Source organism: Leptinotarsa decemlineata, unplaced genomic scaffold (assembly GCF_025532065.1).
Source record: "Leptinotarsa decemlineata unplaced genomic scaffold, Ldec_3_MD MMD2_tig00026307_RagTag_RagTag, whole genome shotgun sequence".
In the NCBI taxonomy this organism is placed as follows: domain Eukaryota; kingdom Metazoa; phylum Arthropoda; class Insecta; order Coleoptera; family Chrysomelidae; genus Leptinotarsa; species Leptinotarsa decemlineata.
Window position 1 is genome coordinate 576,928 of NW_027412681.1, and position 16,764 is coordinate 593,691.

The window sequence follows — 16,764 nt, forward strand, 5'->3', positions numbered from 1 at the left end:
TGGGTGATTGTGACCCAGGGGTGGGGGGAGAGGGTATGACAGTTGAGGTTATGACAGAAACATGTCCTCCTTGGATTACAAATCGACGTGTCTTTGTATTTTTTCAGAAAACATGTGTTCTGAAGATTTTCGATCTGTTTCGTTTTCAGTGCCCCACCCTGTATACATATCATTTCGATTGAAACAAAAATGCAGTCATTCATATCATATTATCGATAGATTCTTTTTTTTTATGATCCGAATTTGAGCATTTTTTTAAACATAATTTTTGATGCAATTTATGATTTTAAAAAATCGTTTCTTGAAAAAACTTTTCATTTCTTGAAAACGGATTTGTTAATTAACAATTTTTTCTACCCCTTGTAATCAATATTAAGAAACCATATATTCTCGATTATCATTCATCTTGTTCGATGAGGATTAAAAAAAATTGTTTTCATTGTTTATTCAATAAACAATTTGTGATGAACAATTGATTTTTTTAGAGATTCTCTACACAAAGTAACTAAAAAAACAACCATGTATTATTTCATGGAAAAAAAATTATTTATATTTCATATAGAATTTTTAAAATTCTGTTCTCTTTCAGTTCATTAATCTCATCTGGTTTTTCATGTTTTATCTTATTGTAACATATGGAAAACCTCAGGACTTATTTAATCTCTATTGATTAAAGAACAAATTTAGCTCTCACCTAATTATTTATTCCATTTATATCATTTAGAAAAAAATCATTGTGTTGAAATATCTCATAAACTGTAGTAAATATATATCTATATATCTTCAAGTCTGAAGTATATTTATCAATAATTTCAATACTCGACAAGCAAATTGATGTGTCACCACGAGTTTTCTAATTCCAATTCACCTGATCACACTCGAAACACATCCGTGTTTCGGGGAATCACGTTGAAAAGCCGGCAACACTGCACGTGGAGGTCATCGACTAATATCGAATATATGGCGAAGGTGCCGCGGTTTGCTTGTTTGTTTCTGCGGGGCTATAAACTTCGACTCTTCATGATTTTGCAGCCGTTTAACATCGTATAACAGAGGTATACCGCAGGATTTGAAATTGATCGACTCTCTGGTGTCCTTGTAAAGTCATCCTGAGTTCTTGTGTAGTATTGGGGTAGTGAAATAAATGTATGACTGAAGTAAATACGACAAGCTCATGATGCAGTTTTTGGGGTCTTCCCGATGATGCAGTTTTTGGGGGAGACCCCCAATAAAAATTAAATATAAATCTCAGGATTATTTTCTGAGCCACAAAAACTCCATTTAAGTCTCTTGCTCTTCCCCAAGCCATGATATTTATTCACTTGAAAAAGCTAATGTTCAGCGAAACATGTTGTGACATATTTTTTCAATAAAGTTTGTGGAGATCAAATCGTTTAGGTGTAGTTTGTGAAATCATGATATTCAAACTAAGCCGAGAGTGAACCATTGCGTAGTAAATATTGAGGAGGCCTGCTTCATCTAAACTGGGCTTCATCTACCATATAGCATAAAAGGCTTTGTTCAGATTTGCACATACATGATTAATTTGTTTTTCCAGTTTAGGTTGGCGTCAAGATGAATGCTCAGGAATTTTACTTCTGTGGACGTTTGCAAGTCATCAATTTCACGGCCACTGACTTCGGGGTGTTAAGGATTAGTTTATTTCTCTGACACCAGGAGCTGAAATCATCAATAAAGGTCTTCATGTTGGAAGCAAGTTGTTCAACAGTCGAATCTGATATGGTAATGGTAGTATCATCGGCAAACATTGTAACATAACCCGTTATAACATGTTGAGGCATGTCGTTAACATATAGGACGAAGAGTAGTGGTCCGATTACAGATCCTTGGGGGACACCAAGTTTTACGGCATGAGAATCAGAAAGTACATTATTACAAGAAACGTACATAGTTCGTCCCGTCATGTAGAATTTGATCCAATTCATGACGTTAGATGGGAAATTACATTGTCTTATTTTTTTCAAAAGAAATACTACGCACACCGTATCGAATGCCTTCGATAGTGATAAGACGTAGTTATTATTATCAATCTGAGTGTAAATGTAATCGAGAAGATGGTAGGAAGCTGTTTAAATGGATCTCTTTTTAACAAAACCGTACTGAGAGGTTGAGAGTATGTTGTTGCTTTCCAGGAAGTCGGTTATTCTGTTTACTATTATCTTTTCTATTAATTTGGATAAGGAACAGAGCAGCGATATTTCCCTGTAATTGTCAATTTCATTTAAATTACCTTTTTTGTGGAGAGGAATCACAAGTGCCTTTTTTAAAACATCAGGAAAGATTCCTCACACGAGAGATTGTTCTATAAGAAAAGTTAGTGGTTTAATAATAGCGGGAAATATATGTTTGATAGTAATAATAGAAATTTCATCCATACCGAAGGATGATTTGTTCTTCATTTCGAATAAGGTTTTCGATATTTCGTATTCAGTGATGGGTGGCGATTTAAATGGAAATTTGATGTTGATTTCTTTTACGAGGGCGCAAGGAAGGACCATGTTCTGTCCCAAGTGTTTTGACATAGCTATTTCTGCTGCATTTGCGAAATGATCGGCAAACAATTCCGCAGTCGGAGTAGTGTCAGATGTAAGACAATTTTTGGTTGTAAGAGTAATACCATTTTTTTGGTTACTATGTTTTTGTCCTAATTCATAATTTATGATGTTCCATGTTTCTTTGGTTTTGTTAGTTGCCTTACTTATTTTAGTCCCGTAATATGTTTGTTTTGCCAATTTAACTTTATGTCTATGTGCTCTCATTTTGTTTTTATAGCTTTCCCAAAGGACGCCATTTTCTTCTTCAATAATATCCGAGGATTTCCACTTTTTATTAGGTTTGTTTTTTAAAACAACATTTTCAACTGGACATCAAAACACCATATAAAGCATTGTAGAAATGTAAGAAAACGTCATTTATTGGCATGTAGTAAATGGGATTCCAATCCTCTGAGATCAATCTAGTGATAAGTTCGCTATTGATTTCCGGGTAAAGTTGACGTCTGAGAATTGAAGAAATATTAGTCTCTGTTTTAACTGAAAAATTATGTACTTGAAGAGTTAGGATATGAACCAGATGGTCTGCCACATTTGGCTGTATTCGCAATTACCGATAGAAAAATATTTTAACATATTTATAACTATAGAATCGTATATACGTGGCGTACTCGTGCAAGTGTTTTTATGATAAAACTTACCGTTTTGCTGAAAATCGCGAAAAACTAATTTTTTTGACCTTTGACCTTGAATACAAATTTTTCCATACAGGCGAAAGATGGGGAACTTCAAAATTTTATTTTGAATCATATTTTAAACAATCGTACTGATTTTCGGCTTGGTGGGGATTTGGGTAGCTTGACTCTTATTTTTTGATCTAATTTGACCGGACTATCTCTGATGGTCGCGAACCACACATCACTTCACAGTTCCCATCCAGTGCCATTCTATTATGGAGACACTATAAACTCAAAAGCCTACCCTCCCGGATCGGGAAAATGAGGAAATGAAATGTCAAATATAATGTTTTTACTGAGTAATAAATAAGGAGGTAACAAATTTAATGAAGTTATGCGACCCCGAGCAATTTAGCAGCCCTTCAGACGCCGCGACGCCACTGAAAACAAGCCATGAAATGTACGCGGAAGTTGTCAGACAGCTATTCTTATCGCCCTGCTGGAATACATGTATCGAATGCTTTATTATTCTGTTGATTCGGTTTAGAGACTTCCTGAATGAAATATGGCTTCTTGGTTTATCAACATTTCACGTTTTTCGCTCCCGATTTCTCCGTCGAGTGAAAAAGCTCCGTTTGTTTGGTTTTTTTCGATCAGAGTTATCGATTCCAGAGTAAACTGAAGGAGGAGCTGGGAAAAAGAGACACTTTCAACAGTGCGTTCATCAACACTTCAATTGCGGGCTGTTTCGCTAGCGGTTTGGTTCAATTCGAATTCATAGAGAAAAATCTATCAATATGATATGGAACTACAAAAATATATGACATTAAAGCGGACAAGAAATGAACAGGCCATCAATCGAACAAGATATATCTATCCATCTAATAAAATTCCAAATCATAAAGTCTCTGTTTCGTGATATGAGTTTCTTCTTAATTTCGGAACTAACCATTATCGACCCCAAAACACAAATAATTGGCAATGTCATGCACACTCAGAGCAACAAGAATAAAACAAGAAGAAGAAAATTAAATTATGTAATCTATCAATATGATCCATGGCACAGAAGAATAAATATTTATTGCGATATGGAGCTACAAAAATACATGATATTGAAGCGGACAAAAATTATTTTCTCTATCCTATATTTAATGTGAATTTCCACAAAATGAACAGGCCATCAATCGAACAAGATCTATCTATCTATCTAACAAAATTCCAAATTATAAAGTCTCTGTTTCGTGATATGAGATTCTTCTTAATTTCGGAACTAACCATTATCGACCCCAAAACACAAATAATTGGCAATGTCATGCACACTCAGAGCAACAAGAATAAAAGAAGAAGTAGAAAATTCAATTATGTAATCTATCAATATGATCCATCACACAGAAGAATAAATATTTATTGAGATATGGAGCTACAAAAATACATGACATTGAAGCAGACAAGAATTATTTTCTCTATCCTATATTTAATGTGAATTTCCACAAAATGAACAGGCTATCAATCGAACAAGATTTATCTATCTATCTAACAAAATTCTAAATTATAAAGTCTTTGTTTCGTGATATGAAATTCTTCTCAATTTCGGAACTAACCATTATCGACCCCAAAACACAAATAATTGGCAATGTCGTACGCACAGTCAAAGCAACAAGAATAAAAGAAGAAGAAGAAAATTAAATAAAGTGATATGAATAAGCTTCCGATGTTGCCAAGTTCGTATCGAATGTTAGTGACGTGAAGACCATCGGTTTCAATCGATTTGGAAAAAACTACAGACAAAAAAATTGTAAAAAGTATGAAACAAGGTACACTATCGTAAATGTAGTTTTCACCTCTGCGGTTATCTCAATATCATTATCAAGGTTCTTTGTATAGGGTTAGTCATTAGGTGCTTCCCCTAAAAACTTAAATTTTCCATGACTCTCCATAAATGACAGCTAATTTGACAGATGTAGCTTCAACAAGATGGCCGTCATTAATTGTCAGAGTTAAGAATCCCCTGCTAGAAGACCCGTTATTAACGTAGCAACCACCGCGTGGATGTGATAAATTCCTTACGATTTCGCTCGATCAAAACACCATAAACTAGGAAGTGAGGACACCAGGGCGATGTCAACGTCTTCTTATCTCGCAGCAGCCGCAGATCTTCACCTGTTTCATCTCCCTGGCCGCGAGAGGTCACCAACCGCGGGGGAAGAAAACCCAGCGATTCCTCCTCTCTCTCTTGCCGTGGCAGAGGTTTTTTGTGTGTGTTACTTCAGTGACGATAATTTGTTTATCAAGTCGACGAGAATTCGACGGTTTTCAGGAACGGTCACGTGTCGATTCGAGACGGTAATGACCGAAAGAAGCGGCCATAGGCGTAGAAGCCGGCGGGCTGACAGATTTCTGTTTGAGGTGTATTGTAAATATTATAAAGGTGAAGAAAAGTCAATATTATGTTAATCAGATTGACAGCAACCCACGTTTAATGTGGAAAACTCTAAAAAAATTAATCAATCCAAAACAGTTCACAAACTATTTTGCTAATGGTATTCAATTCGAAAAAAATAATCAAAAAGTTGTCATTGGAGAAAAACAAGAATTGGCTAATTGTTTCAATTCATTTTTTTTAAATAGTATTACAAACATTATTTCTGATATTGAAGATATGGATTTACCTGTCACATCGACTATGTTGATGAAGATGATTTCAGTGATTTTAAAATACTAACTCTTCAAGATTTGAAATTCATTGTATCCAATTCAGCAAATAGAGGATCACAAATAGATGCATTATCGAGCAAAATTATAAAGAGTAGTTTTGAAGTAATTCTACATGTGTGGTGTCATTTTGTCAACATCTCGTTACAAAATGGTAGTTTTCCAGATGATCTAAAAACAATTACAGTTACGCCTATCGAAAAAGTTCCAAACACAAAAAAATGTGATGAATATCGGCCAATTAACACTTTACCTTGCGCTGAAAAACTGTTAGAATCAGTAGTTTATCAACAACTTTAGGAATATTTCAATAAAAAAAACATACTATTCACAAACCAATCTGATTTTAAAGCCAGACATTCATGCGAATCGGCACTTCGTCTTACAGTTACTGATTGGAAAGATGAAATGAGTAAAGGCATGTACACTGTAGCAGTATTTTGAGATCTTAAACGTTCGTTTGAACCGGTTAATCGTGAAATATTAAATGAAAAATTAAAAAAATATGGCATTGAAGGAAAAGTACTTGACTGGATCAGTGATTTCCTCACAGGAATGAAACAGGTAACCAAAATCAATGAATTTGTATCAACAGCAATAAGCATAGACCACGGGGTTCCGCTGGGAAGTATTTTGGGGCCATTACTATTCTTAATTTACATATATGATGTGATGAATGTGAATATGAACATTATTTCGCTGATGATGCCCTAGTATCGGTTAGTGATGAAGATATAGATAAAGCTATTAAAAAAATGGATGAAGCATTGCATAATATTGCTATACAGCTTGACTCACGGTCGATGGTAGGTTAGACGTTTCTGGAAAACGCAAAGCATGATTTTTCTGAAAATTGCACCTCTCACATTTCCTTACCTGTTCTATCGATCTAAAATATTTTCAGCATTGCGGCGTTGCCACTTCCATCAAAGAGTCCTAGCAACTTTATTTTTTTAAATGGAACACCCCGAATATTAATACATTTTTGGAATTGCTCTGGTATTTTAATACTTTTTTGTTAATAATGTTCTATACCTATCTCTATCTGTTCTCGAGATAAAAAATAAATTGTGCTAAATATGGTCCAAAACATAGCCTTAGTTGAAATTAAGTACATCAGTACTCTCAATTCATGAAAAGTTGATATTTTGATGATAGTTTAGACAAACTCGAAATATTCAAATAACACCAAGAAATCGACTCCATATCATACAGGGCGTGCTAAAATTACTATCGTCAAGTTTTCTCAATAAAGTCGCTTCTTCTAGAAACATTATTTTTTTTTAGAATTTGGATTTAGGTAGCAGGGGAATTATCAAGCTTATAGCAGTTCGGTTACTTTTATAAGTAATTGATAAATGGTTATTGACGGTGTTTCAAAAAATCGCCAAAAATGAATGCAAATATTGATTATTCAAACGAAGTTCTTATGAAATTATTTATTATACAGGGAGAGTGTGATCGAGTCATTGCCAGAACTTGTAGATAATTCAACCAAATGTATCCTGAATTAACACCAATGAACGAGAGGAAGTTTGTAAGATAACAAAATAATTTCCTTAACTATGGCTCCATGTTAAAAGCGCCTTCAACATTACCAAAACCTGTTACTTCAAATGAGGACAATACTGTTAACAATAACTTTTTTCGAGATCAATTGCCCTAACACCAAAATGATATTTTTGCACTCGACGCCTGTTTCGCCAACTAAGTTAGCATCCTCAGGAGAAGAAAATTGATCAATTTTCTTCTCAATACAACTTTTATGTACCTGAGGCACCTCCTCAATTATGATTACCTGAAACATATTACCTAACTTTTACATCAATAATCCTAATTCTTTCTCGGTTTTTCTAAGAAAACAAGTTCAATACTGGTGATCTATTCAAATCCAGTTGGTCATTTATTAGAATGTTTGAATTTTTAAGTTTAATAATTTGAATTGCTTCCAAATGATTCAGTTTCAAAGCTTTATTTTTTATATGTAAAATTTCGAACTATTCGTTTGAATTATGATTTTTCTTCTAAAAGATGATTTCAATATGTTTTCTTATTTACATAGCTCGTATGATGTTCCTGGATTCGATTCCTACTTGTTCTGCTAGTTTGACCAATATATACCTTAGGACACTATACATATACTATATATATATACTCCTGATTTCTCGATGTTTTGTCTTTATTTTCAACTAACTTTCCCGACGTATTACTTGTTCTATATGCAATTTTATTATCTCGTTTCCTCTCATTTTTGAGATATGTATTTCTTTGAATTCCTTTGAATAATTCAGTTCATATAACTCCGTGACATTTAGGATTCACCGTAAATAATAGATATATCCCCATTCCCATGTTTCGTCAACTAAACTGTTATCATCAAGAGCGTATCTCAACTCTTCTCCAGCTGATAATGCGGCATGTACCTCAACAACGATCGGCATACCTTGAAAAATCGTGAGAACCATTCAAATGTGACATACTCCATATTTCTGTATTATATTCAAATGAGCTTAAAACCTATGATAAGAATTAATTTTTTTTGCATGGTGACCGACAAGTATTTTTCAAGAGGGCGCAAGGTCAATTGATCAAATTTACGTTATCTCATTGCAGGATCGTCAAATTTGTTAGATTATAATGTTCAGTGCGGTACAAATGATACAAAAAACGATTTTTACTAATTCATTTGTACAGCAAACATTCATTATGGAATTCAATCAGATTTAATCCACAGGATTGCTACAATTTTCATATAAAAGTAGTTGTTGCGAAAGTGTTATTCAATGTTTACGTGAAAGTAGTTGTTTTGGGAGGGCTTCCCAAGTAACCTATGACTGTAAAAGAGACAGTCAAAGATTGTCAAATCATAATGTCCGTTGAAAAATGACATTTATGTGAAGATATGACATTTTTCAAAACAGAAAAATTCATGTTTAACTTTCTTTTGTCAATTTATATGTTCAATGCATTGTTTTTGACGCATTTTTACTATAAGTAAATTATATAGGCCCTGAAGAAGATTTCCATCAGAAGCGAAAGCTTGGCAAAGTAGAGCAGAGTTTTGATTTTTTGACTGAGAGACCTCGTTAATAAATTTTACTGTAAATGTTCATAAATATAAATTTTTTCAAATAATATATCGTGGTAATTGATATGTATCAACAATTCATTGATTTGAAGATAATCTACTGTGGATATGAGTGATGAAAGTGGTTTTTACATATTACTTTGAGTACGTTTGTAGAATTTGAGGTTAGTTGCGGGTATGTATTATTAATAACCATCATAAACTAAAATAAATTAATACATTATTACATTAATATGTAATAAGTGCACGAATGAATTAATAAATTAATAAAAGATACAAATAATGATTTTTAAAGTCCAGAAAAATTTAATTATACCAAACACTAAATTAAATTAAATGGTTCATTCATGAAGTAATCTTGAAATTTCAAATATTCGGAATACATGTATGTATAGTTCAAGTAAAAGATATAGTGCCCCCTACCTTCCAGCAGTGCCCCTTTAATAACACACACAACGCGTTACTCATCGCTACATTCTGTTGGTCACTATAACATTACTTCAAATTTAATTTTATGACTCTTCAGCCAATCATAAAACTCGGTTAGTAAAAATTATCCATACGAACCGCCAATTCTTCAGTCCGCGCGCACTAATTCATTGACGCATAATTCCTTTGTATTGGTTTTTTGCCCTTTGACTTCGCCGACACCTTTAAGATTACTATATCGCTTACTTCGACTATACTAATAATGATATTAAAAACGTACCCACGCAAAATTAGTACCATCATTTTTAAGCAACGTTTCACATAAAAGAATATTACATGCTTGCTGGTTAGATTTTCATACTACTGTCAACAGTATATGTCTAACGCACACAAAACACTGAGCGTCTGTCCGACGAGAGAGAGAAGGAGTCTGCCTTTAGCTGAAGCATGCGTGAAAAAAGGAAAGGCAGACAAACTATCGCCGTTACGCGTTAACTAACGAGTTATCACTTCTAAAAATGAAGTATGACTTCTTACGTGCCTACATAAGTACGCACACACTCTTTTACGTCATATTTGAAGCCTGTGTTGTGTAATTAGATTTCTGTTTCGTAGAATTGTGTGTCTCTCAAGTTGACGAATCTATCGTAGAACTGGAGATCTGCAAATTGTGTCCTGGACACTATCCCCTACTAACCCAGAAGCTTTCGAGTATTTTTTGGCGATTTTCGTGCCGTAAACCGTCCCCGAACTCAATTGCTAACCCTTACCGCCTCACAAAAATCTAGTCAGCAATCCCAGATCCTCGCCCCCGCGGGAAACCCTCGACACCCGCCTGTGCGTTCAATCATAGTGTGTACACCGAGTACGTTGACCTTTCCTCGCGAGTGGGGAACCCTACGTCACCGAAACCGACGCTCAGACGTACGTCGCGGGCCGCACGAAACTCCCTGCTCCGATCGCGACGAAGACGGAGTCAGTAGTAAAGATCTCCGCATGGAGAACATTCCCGTATTACTACACAGATACGAGGATAATTTGCCGGGACGGCCTTTCTTGAAAAAAATGTCCGAAATACGCGACGTTTCTTCCTGGTTCGGAGAATTTTTCGCGTGTAGCGCCTCGAGGACGGGCCAACGGGCCCGCCGTTGGTGATTTTTGGTTTTTCGTGGGTCCAAACAGGTGGCAAGTTCGCCGACTCGTCAGTTTGTTCCGGCAGCGACAAAGTGCAGTGTGTTCGTTTAATATTAGAAAGTGTTGTGAAACTCAACGGCGCGAAGTCCTCTTACATAATCCGTTTAAAAAAATAGTGATGGTTCTCTTCCTGACCGAAGGTAGGCCTCTGCCAGCCGGTAATCTTCGTCGAATTTAGGGAAATTTCAGATAGGCGACACTGTATCTCTGTCACTCTGTTATTGTAAGTTATCGGTCATTCGCTTATCGATTAAAAATAGCCGGCACACGTCGCACTCTTTTTTTTTTCACGCGGATGGGTCTCGGAACTTTTTTCTCCGGACTTTTAACGATCTCTCCATATTCGGCGGTGAATAACCCCAAGTTCAATGGCCCTCGGATAAGACCGCACCTCCGAAAGCTCGCTACCAGAAAAATTCGTCGACGATCGATTTGTTAGACGCGAAACAGTTTTTGAAGCAGGAAATTTCGACTGAATAACGTCCTTTGGACTCTGGTTCTGAAGCTTTTTCGACCATAGCCCCCCAATCACTCTTCACGGGGTTCATTGACCCAAAATAACGTGTTAATTTTCTTAAACTCGAGTTCTGAGAATGATGATGATTGGAATGGCCCGCCAGGATGTACGGGGTGGGGAAACTGTTTTGGATATTCCCAAAAAAATTAAGGATCTTTAAATTTTCTTTCCTCATTCATGAGTTGAGAGTTTCACAAAAGGGCCAGCTGTTAGCTGATGTCCAATCAGCGACCATGTACAGAGTGGGCCAAACTGGACACTTTTAAAGGGAAATTCCTGCTTTCAAACTAGATACATTTTCGAAAAATATGCTGCAACTCAGATCAGGAGATTTTGAACGCCGCAAGGTTTTTTGCCCGTGGTTCCTCGAAAGTTTAAGCCAAGTGCGTCATTTTTCGTTAAATTCTATTCGGACAGACCTCTACAATTCTCATACTTGGACACAACAAAATCCTCCTTCTATTGTGGAGCAGAGACGTCAAAGATTTGGATTTAGTGTGAGGGCTGGTTTTCAGGAGTAGAGCTATCGGCCCGTTCATTTATAATGGCACACCCACATCTCAGAGGTGTTTAGAATTTGCCACCAACTTTTTGGCTGCAAATTTCGGTAATAATTGAATAGCCAACCAAGGACTCAACCGTTGGCCGGCCAGGTCACCGGACCTAACGCCTATGGACTTTTACCTCTGGGAAACACCAGCGTCGATGGTGATATCAATCCACTCACTTTTGCAATGATGTCGAAAGTTGAATATTAATTTGAACTCCCAAATGCTTTTAGTTTCCAAATCATGAATATTTGACGATGATGAGGACCTGAAATCATTAATAAGTTTTTCTATGACTATTAAAAAAAACATCAACTATTCTACCGTTTCTTGTTGAGTAAGTAGACAAAATGATCCATGATGTTCACCTTCGAATCTGTCAAAATTGACCAGATTCATAAAACTACCACGTGGGCTAACTTTGTTAACGTTCTTAAAGGTTTAAAGCTCAAATTTTCAGAAGTAAACAACACTACGAGAGGCTAATAATGGTTATATTGAACACGATGTCGTAGCAAAATTCTGTACAAATATGAAAATAAATATAGTTTAAAAAACACGCTTTTGAAGGACATCGAACTGAAAGGTTGAAAATATTTTTTTTAAATAATCTTAAAACACGTACGTACAGTGCCATCTACTCGCGAATAGATCAAGCAATAATGTCAATAATTCTGTCATATACAGATACCGAGCCTTACAAACAAACATACATACCTACATACATACAGGTGGAGCTAATAAAAGCGTGTAAAATTACCCAGCCATTTGGCAATGATAATGTGTTAATGAACGGACTATTCGACGTTAGTTAGCGAATTTTCGTTTCGGAGATCTGTTTTTCAATTTGTTCGACTGTTGTCGAAAGTCAATAACTTATTTGCAATTGAACTATTGAGAAAACTGGATTCAGGGACGTTAAAACAAGAATTTTCGGCTGTGTGTCGTAAATCAGAAAGTTTTTTTTATTTTGTGGGTCACATGGGAATGTCAGTTTAATGAACAATAAAATTAGGACAAACTTTTTCTTCAGAAGGAATTCCAGATTGTTTGACAGTGCCACAAATTTCTTGTAGCTTTCAGTAAGTGTGTGGGTGGTATATAGAATTTTTTCAACAATCGACAAAATAACCTTCTCCCTCCGGTGATTCTCAATAAATATCATCGACATGGATGCCTATCGGTGTCAAATATCGCTCGTCGAACGAAACAAGACCAAGTTCATTAGTTGCTCAAGTTAGCGCTCTAAAAATAAATAGTTACGTCCCAAATTTTTACATGAAGAGATAAACATGCGTTCTTCCATGTTCTGAATGCAAGTGCATTCAATTAAAGACTGGAAAATAGGGAATCCGATCAGGAGCCAGAGCTATACACCCAAATGTCTGGATAGCTTTTTCCATTTGTAGCTCAAGGTTCCAGTTGTAATTATTATTGTTTTCGAATCACTCTCACGTATGATGGTACTTTATAGGGGCTCATTCATGGGCCATACTGCTGAAAACATCAACCAAAATAGAATATCGATCATCAAAATGACTGCTGTGTGGGTCGAGCTCGATGGGTCAGTCACCTTTGGAAAAGTTTCGCAGTTTTATAACTAGTTAGTCACTCTTTATGGCCATGTTTCCAAAGACTTCGATAGTTGGATAGTTGAATATTTGTCAAGGATCATAGAATAGTTGTTTTACCCACTTTTTTGTCATGCTTGGCCAGTATTTTCGTTTGTCTTTGGAACGAGTTTAATGAATTCATCTATGAGGATTTGATTTTTAAACGAGTGTCCTAGTGTGTAAGAAGACTTTTCAACAGATTAATTTCAAGCCGGGGGTTCCAAATTTTACATTTTGTTAACATTCATGGAGGTCATGTCAACTGTCAAATGTCTTGTCAAAAATATGAAATGTGGAAATGGAGCGAAATAACCATGAAACATGGAACTCATTTTCAAGAAAGTGTCATCACAGTATATACCGATACCAACAGAACTCAATGAAATTTCATAAATTGACGGCTCCTCCACCAGGATAAGCACTGAAATGGCAAGAGATTTGAAATGTAGCGATACCAATTGAAAAATTTCAATTCAAAAAATTATGAATGATAGAAATGGTATTTGTTTGGAAGTTATCAGAAAAAGGGATAAACAATCAATTGACTTAATTAGTGATGTAAAACATTGTAAATATGTATTAAAACCTTTTTTTTATCAAGTTATGTAACAGAAGGGTTGTACAACTATTTTCATCACTTATATCAAATTGGCAAAACGAATGTTGCCACGAACTGGCAATCTTAATAGAAATAACATACTTCCAATATACTAATCAGGGTTCAGAATAGACAACTAAGCTGCTCATCATCTACATTGGTGAGTAGCCGTTGGATAACAACCAATTACATACTCTTATCTTAATTGAATAATCTAAAACTTTTGATACCATCAGACATGAAATTTCAATTTCCATCAAATACCTAATTCATCGAATAGACAGGGAACAATCAATTGAAATTGTTAACTTTATTTCCCACACAAGAATTTTGAGCTCCTGTGTTGAAAACCATGTATACAACAGCCTCTACATTTATATCGATCTACCTATAGATAGCACACAAAAACTGCGACTTCAAATATCAAAGTGATTGACTACGGTGTGTGAGGCCGCTTGAATTATTTTTGTCGCGCGACAGTTTTGATTTTGCGATAACTACTGTGGTATTAATTTGAATTGTATGGGTTTAATATATCATCTAAATCCTAGTTTCTTTATCCAATTCTGAAGAGTTTTCTCACAGCAGCTCACGTTATAGCCGGAATATTCAACTTCTCCCTTATGATTCCAGTTGTAGGAATCACATTGCTTTTGTAACAGTCGTATATTGTTTTTACACGCTTTATATTAGCTTCACCTGTAGGAAAAAGTCTGCGTTGTTATCACACTCGTTATTACTATTAGTATTTGTCCAAACACGCCACATTTTAAACAGATAACAAACATTTTTGAGTAATTATAACTGCACCAATATCGAATTTCAACACTCAAATCGCGATCAGTTCCTGAACTGAACACGACGGCGATAACCATCCCCGCATTCCCGATTTCTATTCGTCACCGTAACATGACTTCGAATTTAATTTTGTGACTCTTCAGCCAATCATAAAACTCGGTTAACCAATACGAACCGTCAAGTCTACATTCCGCGTGGACTAGTTTGCTGCCGGTTCATTTCTATGTATTGGTTTTTTGGCCTTTGAGAGTGCCGACAACTTCAAGAGTGCACAATATCGTTTACTTCGACTATACCAAACTCACTTTCCATCTGATGATCTTCATCTCTGATACACATTTAGAAGTTTTCGTGGCCTAATCTAGTTGATATCCGTCACTCTTATGATGAATAAAGTTGATTATTATTATTATGATTATTATTATTATCAACAATATTTTCAACATTGCCTACTGTGAATCAGCAGCTCCCCCTTTTTCATAAATTCCATCCCCCACACGCCGGTCAACCTCTATCGCCCCTTTGCCCAGCCTCTGTCGCCGCCTATGTCGGGTCAACGACCGCTCCGTACTCTCGAAATATTTCTGTTTGTGTTGATTTACCAATGACCCGGGCCAGTGTACGTTTCTTATTTCTTATCGCCTCGGATTCTCTCTAGACAAGTAGGAGGGAGAACGTGTGGCCCATCCGCATTGATTGGAAAAGAGTTGAGACGTGTAGATTGGCACGGCGACGAAGGGTTTTTTTCTGTGCTCCCGTAGAATTAGGCGAAAAAGTTTGCTAATAGGAAAGTTGGTGGGTGAGCTGTTTTTCCGGGTGGAAAAACGCTTGGAAACGTCCGGTACGAAGAAGTATCTTTTTCGATGTTGGCAAATTGAAATGAAGTATACAGGGTGTTTCAAATTCGATCCTCACCATTGGGATCTCGGAAACTATGAGAGATACAACGATGGTTAAAAATTGGGGCAAAGTTGCGCATTTACCTGACTTACGATGTGCCGTTGAGAAAGTCCTGAAATTCCGAGTATATCCGGAGATATCCGGGAAAAACAGAAATTTCGGAAAATGGTTTATATTTTTTTCTGGCTTTATTTTTCGAAGGATTCGAAAATAAATTGCACTTCCACGTTGCCACTTTTTCCCTGCTACATAATGGTGTTTTCAGATTTGCTATTCGACGTTTCGTCTTCCAGGCACCATCATCAACTTTATTCTTTCTTATGGGCGCTACAGGTTTTACCTTTTCAATGATGTATCATAAGTTATCATTCTTTTTAGAAAAATTGGAGATATTGAAAAAAATTAAGTCTTATCATAATAGGTTTTGACTATGATGTTTCTAAATTTGACTTTCGCGAATTGTTACCCTCAATGACATTTTGTTATTGAATTTTTGGCGAAATATGGCTTTCACAAATGAAGAAAAAAGAGATATGATAGAAATTTATTACAAAATCTCAATGGTGAGGATCGAATTTGAAACACCTTGTAAAGGGTGTGCCGGAACAATTTAAAAAATGCCTTTTAGTCTTCTACTCTCTAATGTTACAAATTTAGTGGAAAAGTTACTGAGAATGGGAGTAAATTCTCTACAAAGACGAATATATCATGTACAGACGTTTTTTCAGATACCATCTGAAAAACTAAGTCCATCTGGAACAACTACTCTCACAACAAGAAAATCACTTTTTCTCATTAAGTTTTTACTCCTAATATTTGTTATGAAGTACATGTTCCAACACAAGTACAAGTGTTTGCAAAACTGATGACTAATTTTCGTATAATTCGTATTGGAATGTGAATGTTTCAGCTGGATTTTCTCTTTCAGTTTGTATCTGAAATAAACCTCCGTGCATGATCCAGACATCTTTGTAACGTTTTTATATTGATGTTTTCATTTTTCTTCGTAGAACATTTTCCACTTTCTATACAGGGTGTAACTGAATAAGTGTTAAACATTTAAGGAGGTGATTCCTCATCGAAACAAACATAGGATCTTTTATATAAAGGAACTTCATTGGAGCATCCCTTGTTAAGATACAGCCCCTTAAAGGGGGTACATAAAATTTGTATAACA

At 35.7% G+C, this 16,764-nt stretch overlaps 1 protein-coding gene across 14 annotated transcripts in view; it reads left to right on the forward strand.

Annotated features, from left to right (window-relative positions):
* Hr3 (nuclear hormone receptor 3 ROR-beta) overlaps window positions 1-16,764 on the forward strand; it is a 242,447-nt gene that overhangs the window by 205,067 nt on the left and 20,616 nt on the right. For 4 of the 14 annotated variants that reach the window (XM_074181390.1, XM_074181387.1, XM_074181391.1 and 1 more), the window contains exon 1: window positions 10,357-10,753. The exons of 6 other annotated variants lie outside the window; for them this stretch is intronic. Coding sequence is in view for 1 of the 8 variants with exons in the window: in XM_074181394.1 (XP_074037495.1) it covers window positions 10,732-10,753 (22 nt within the window). In the remaining 7 variants the exon portion in view is untranslated. Of the gene's footprint in view, window positions 1-10,356; window positions 10,837-16,764 lie in introns of those variants that run through there. 4 more of the 14 variants (XM_074181388.1, XM_074181389.1, XM_074181397.1 and 1 more) reach the window with 4 other exon arrangements.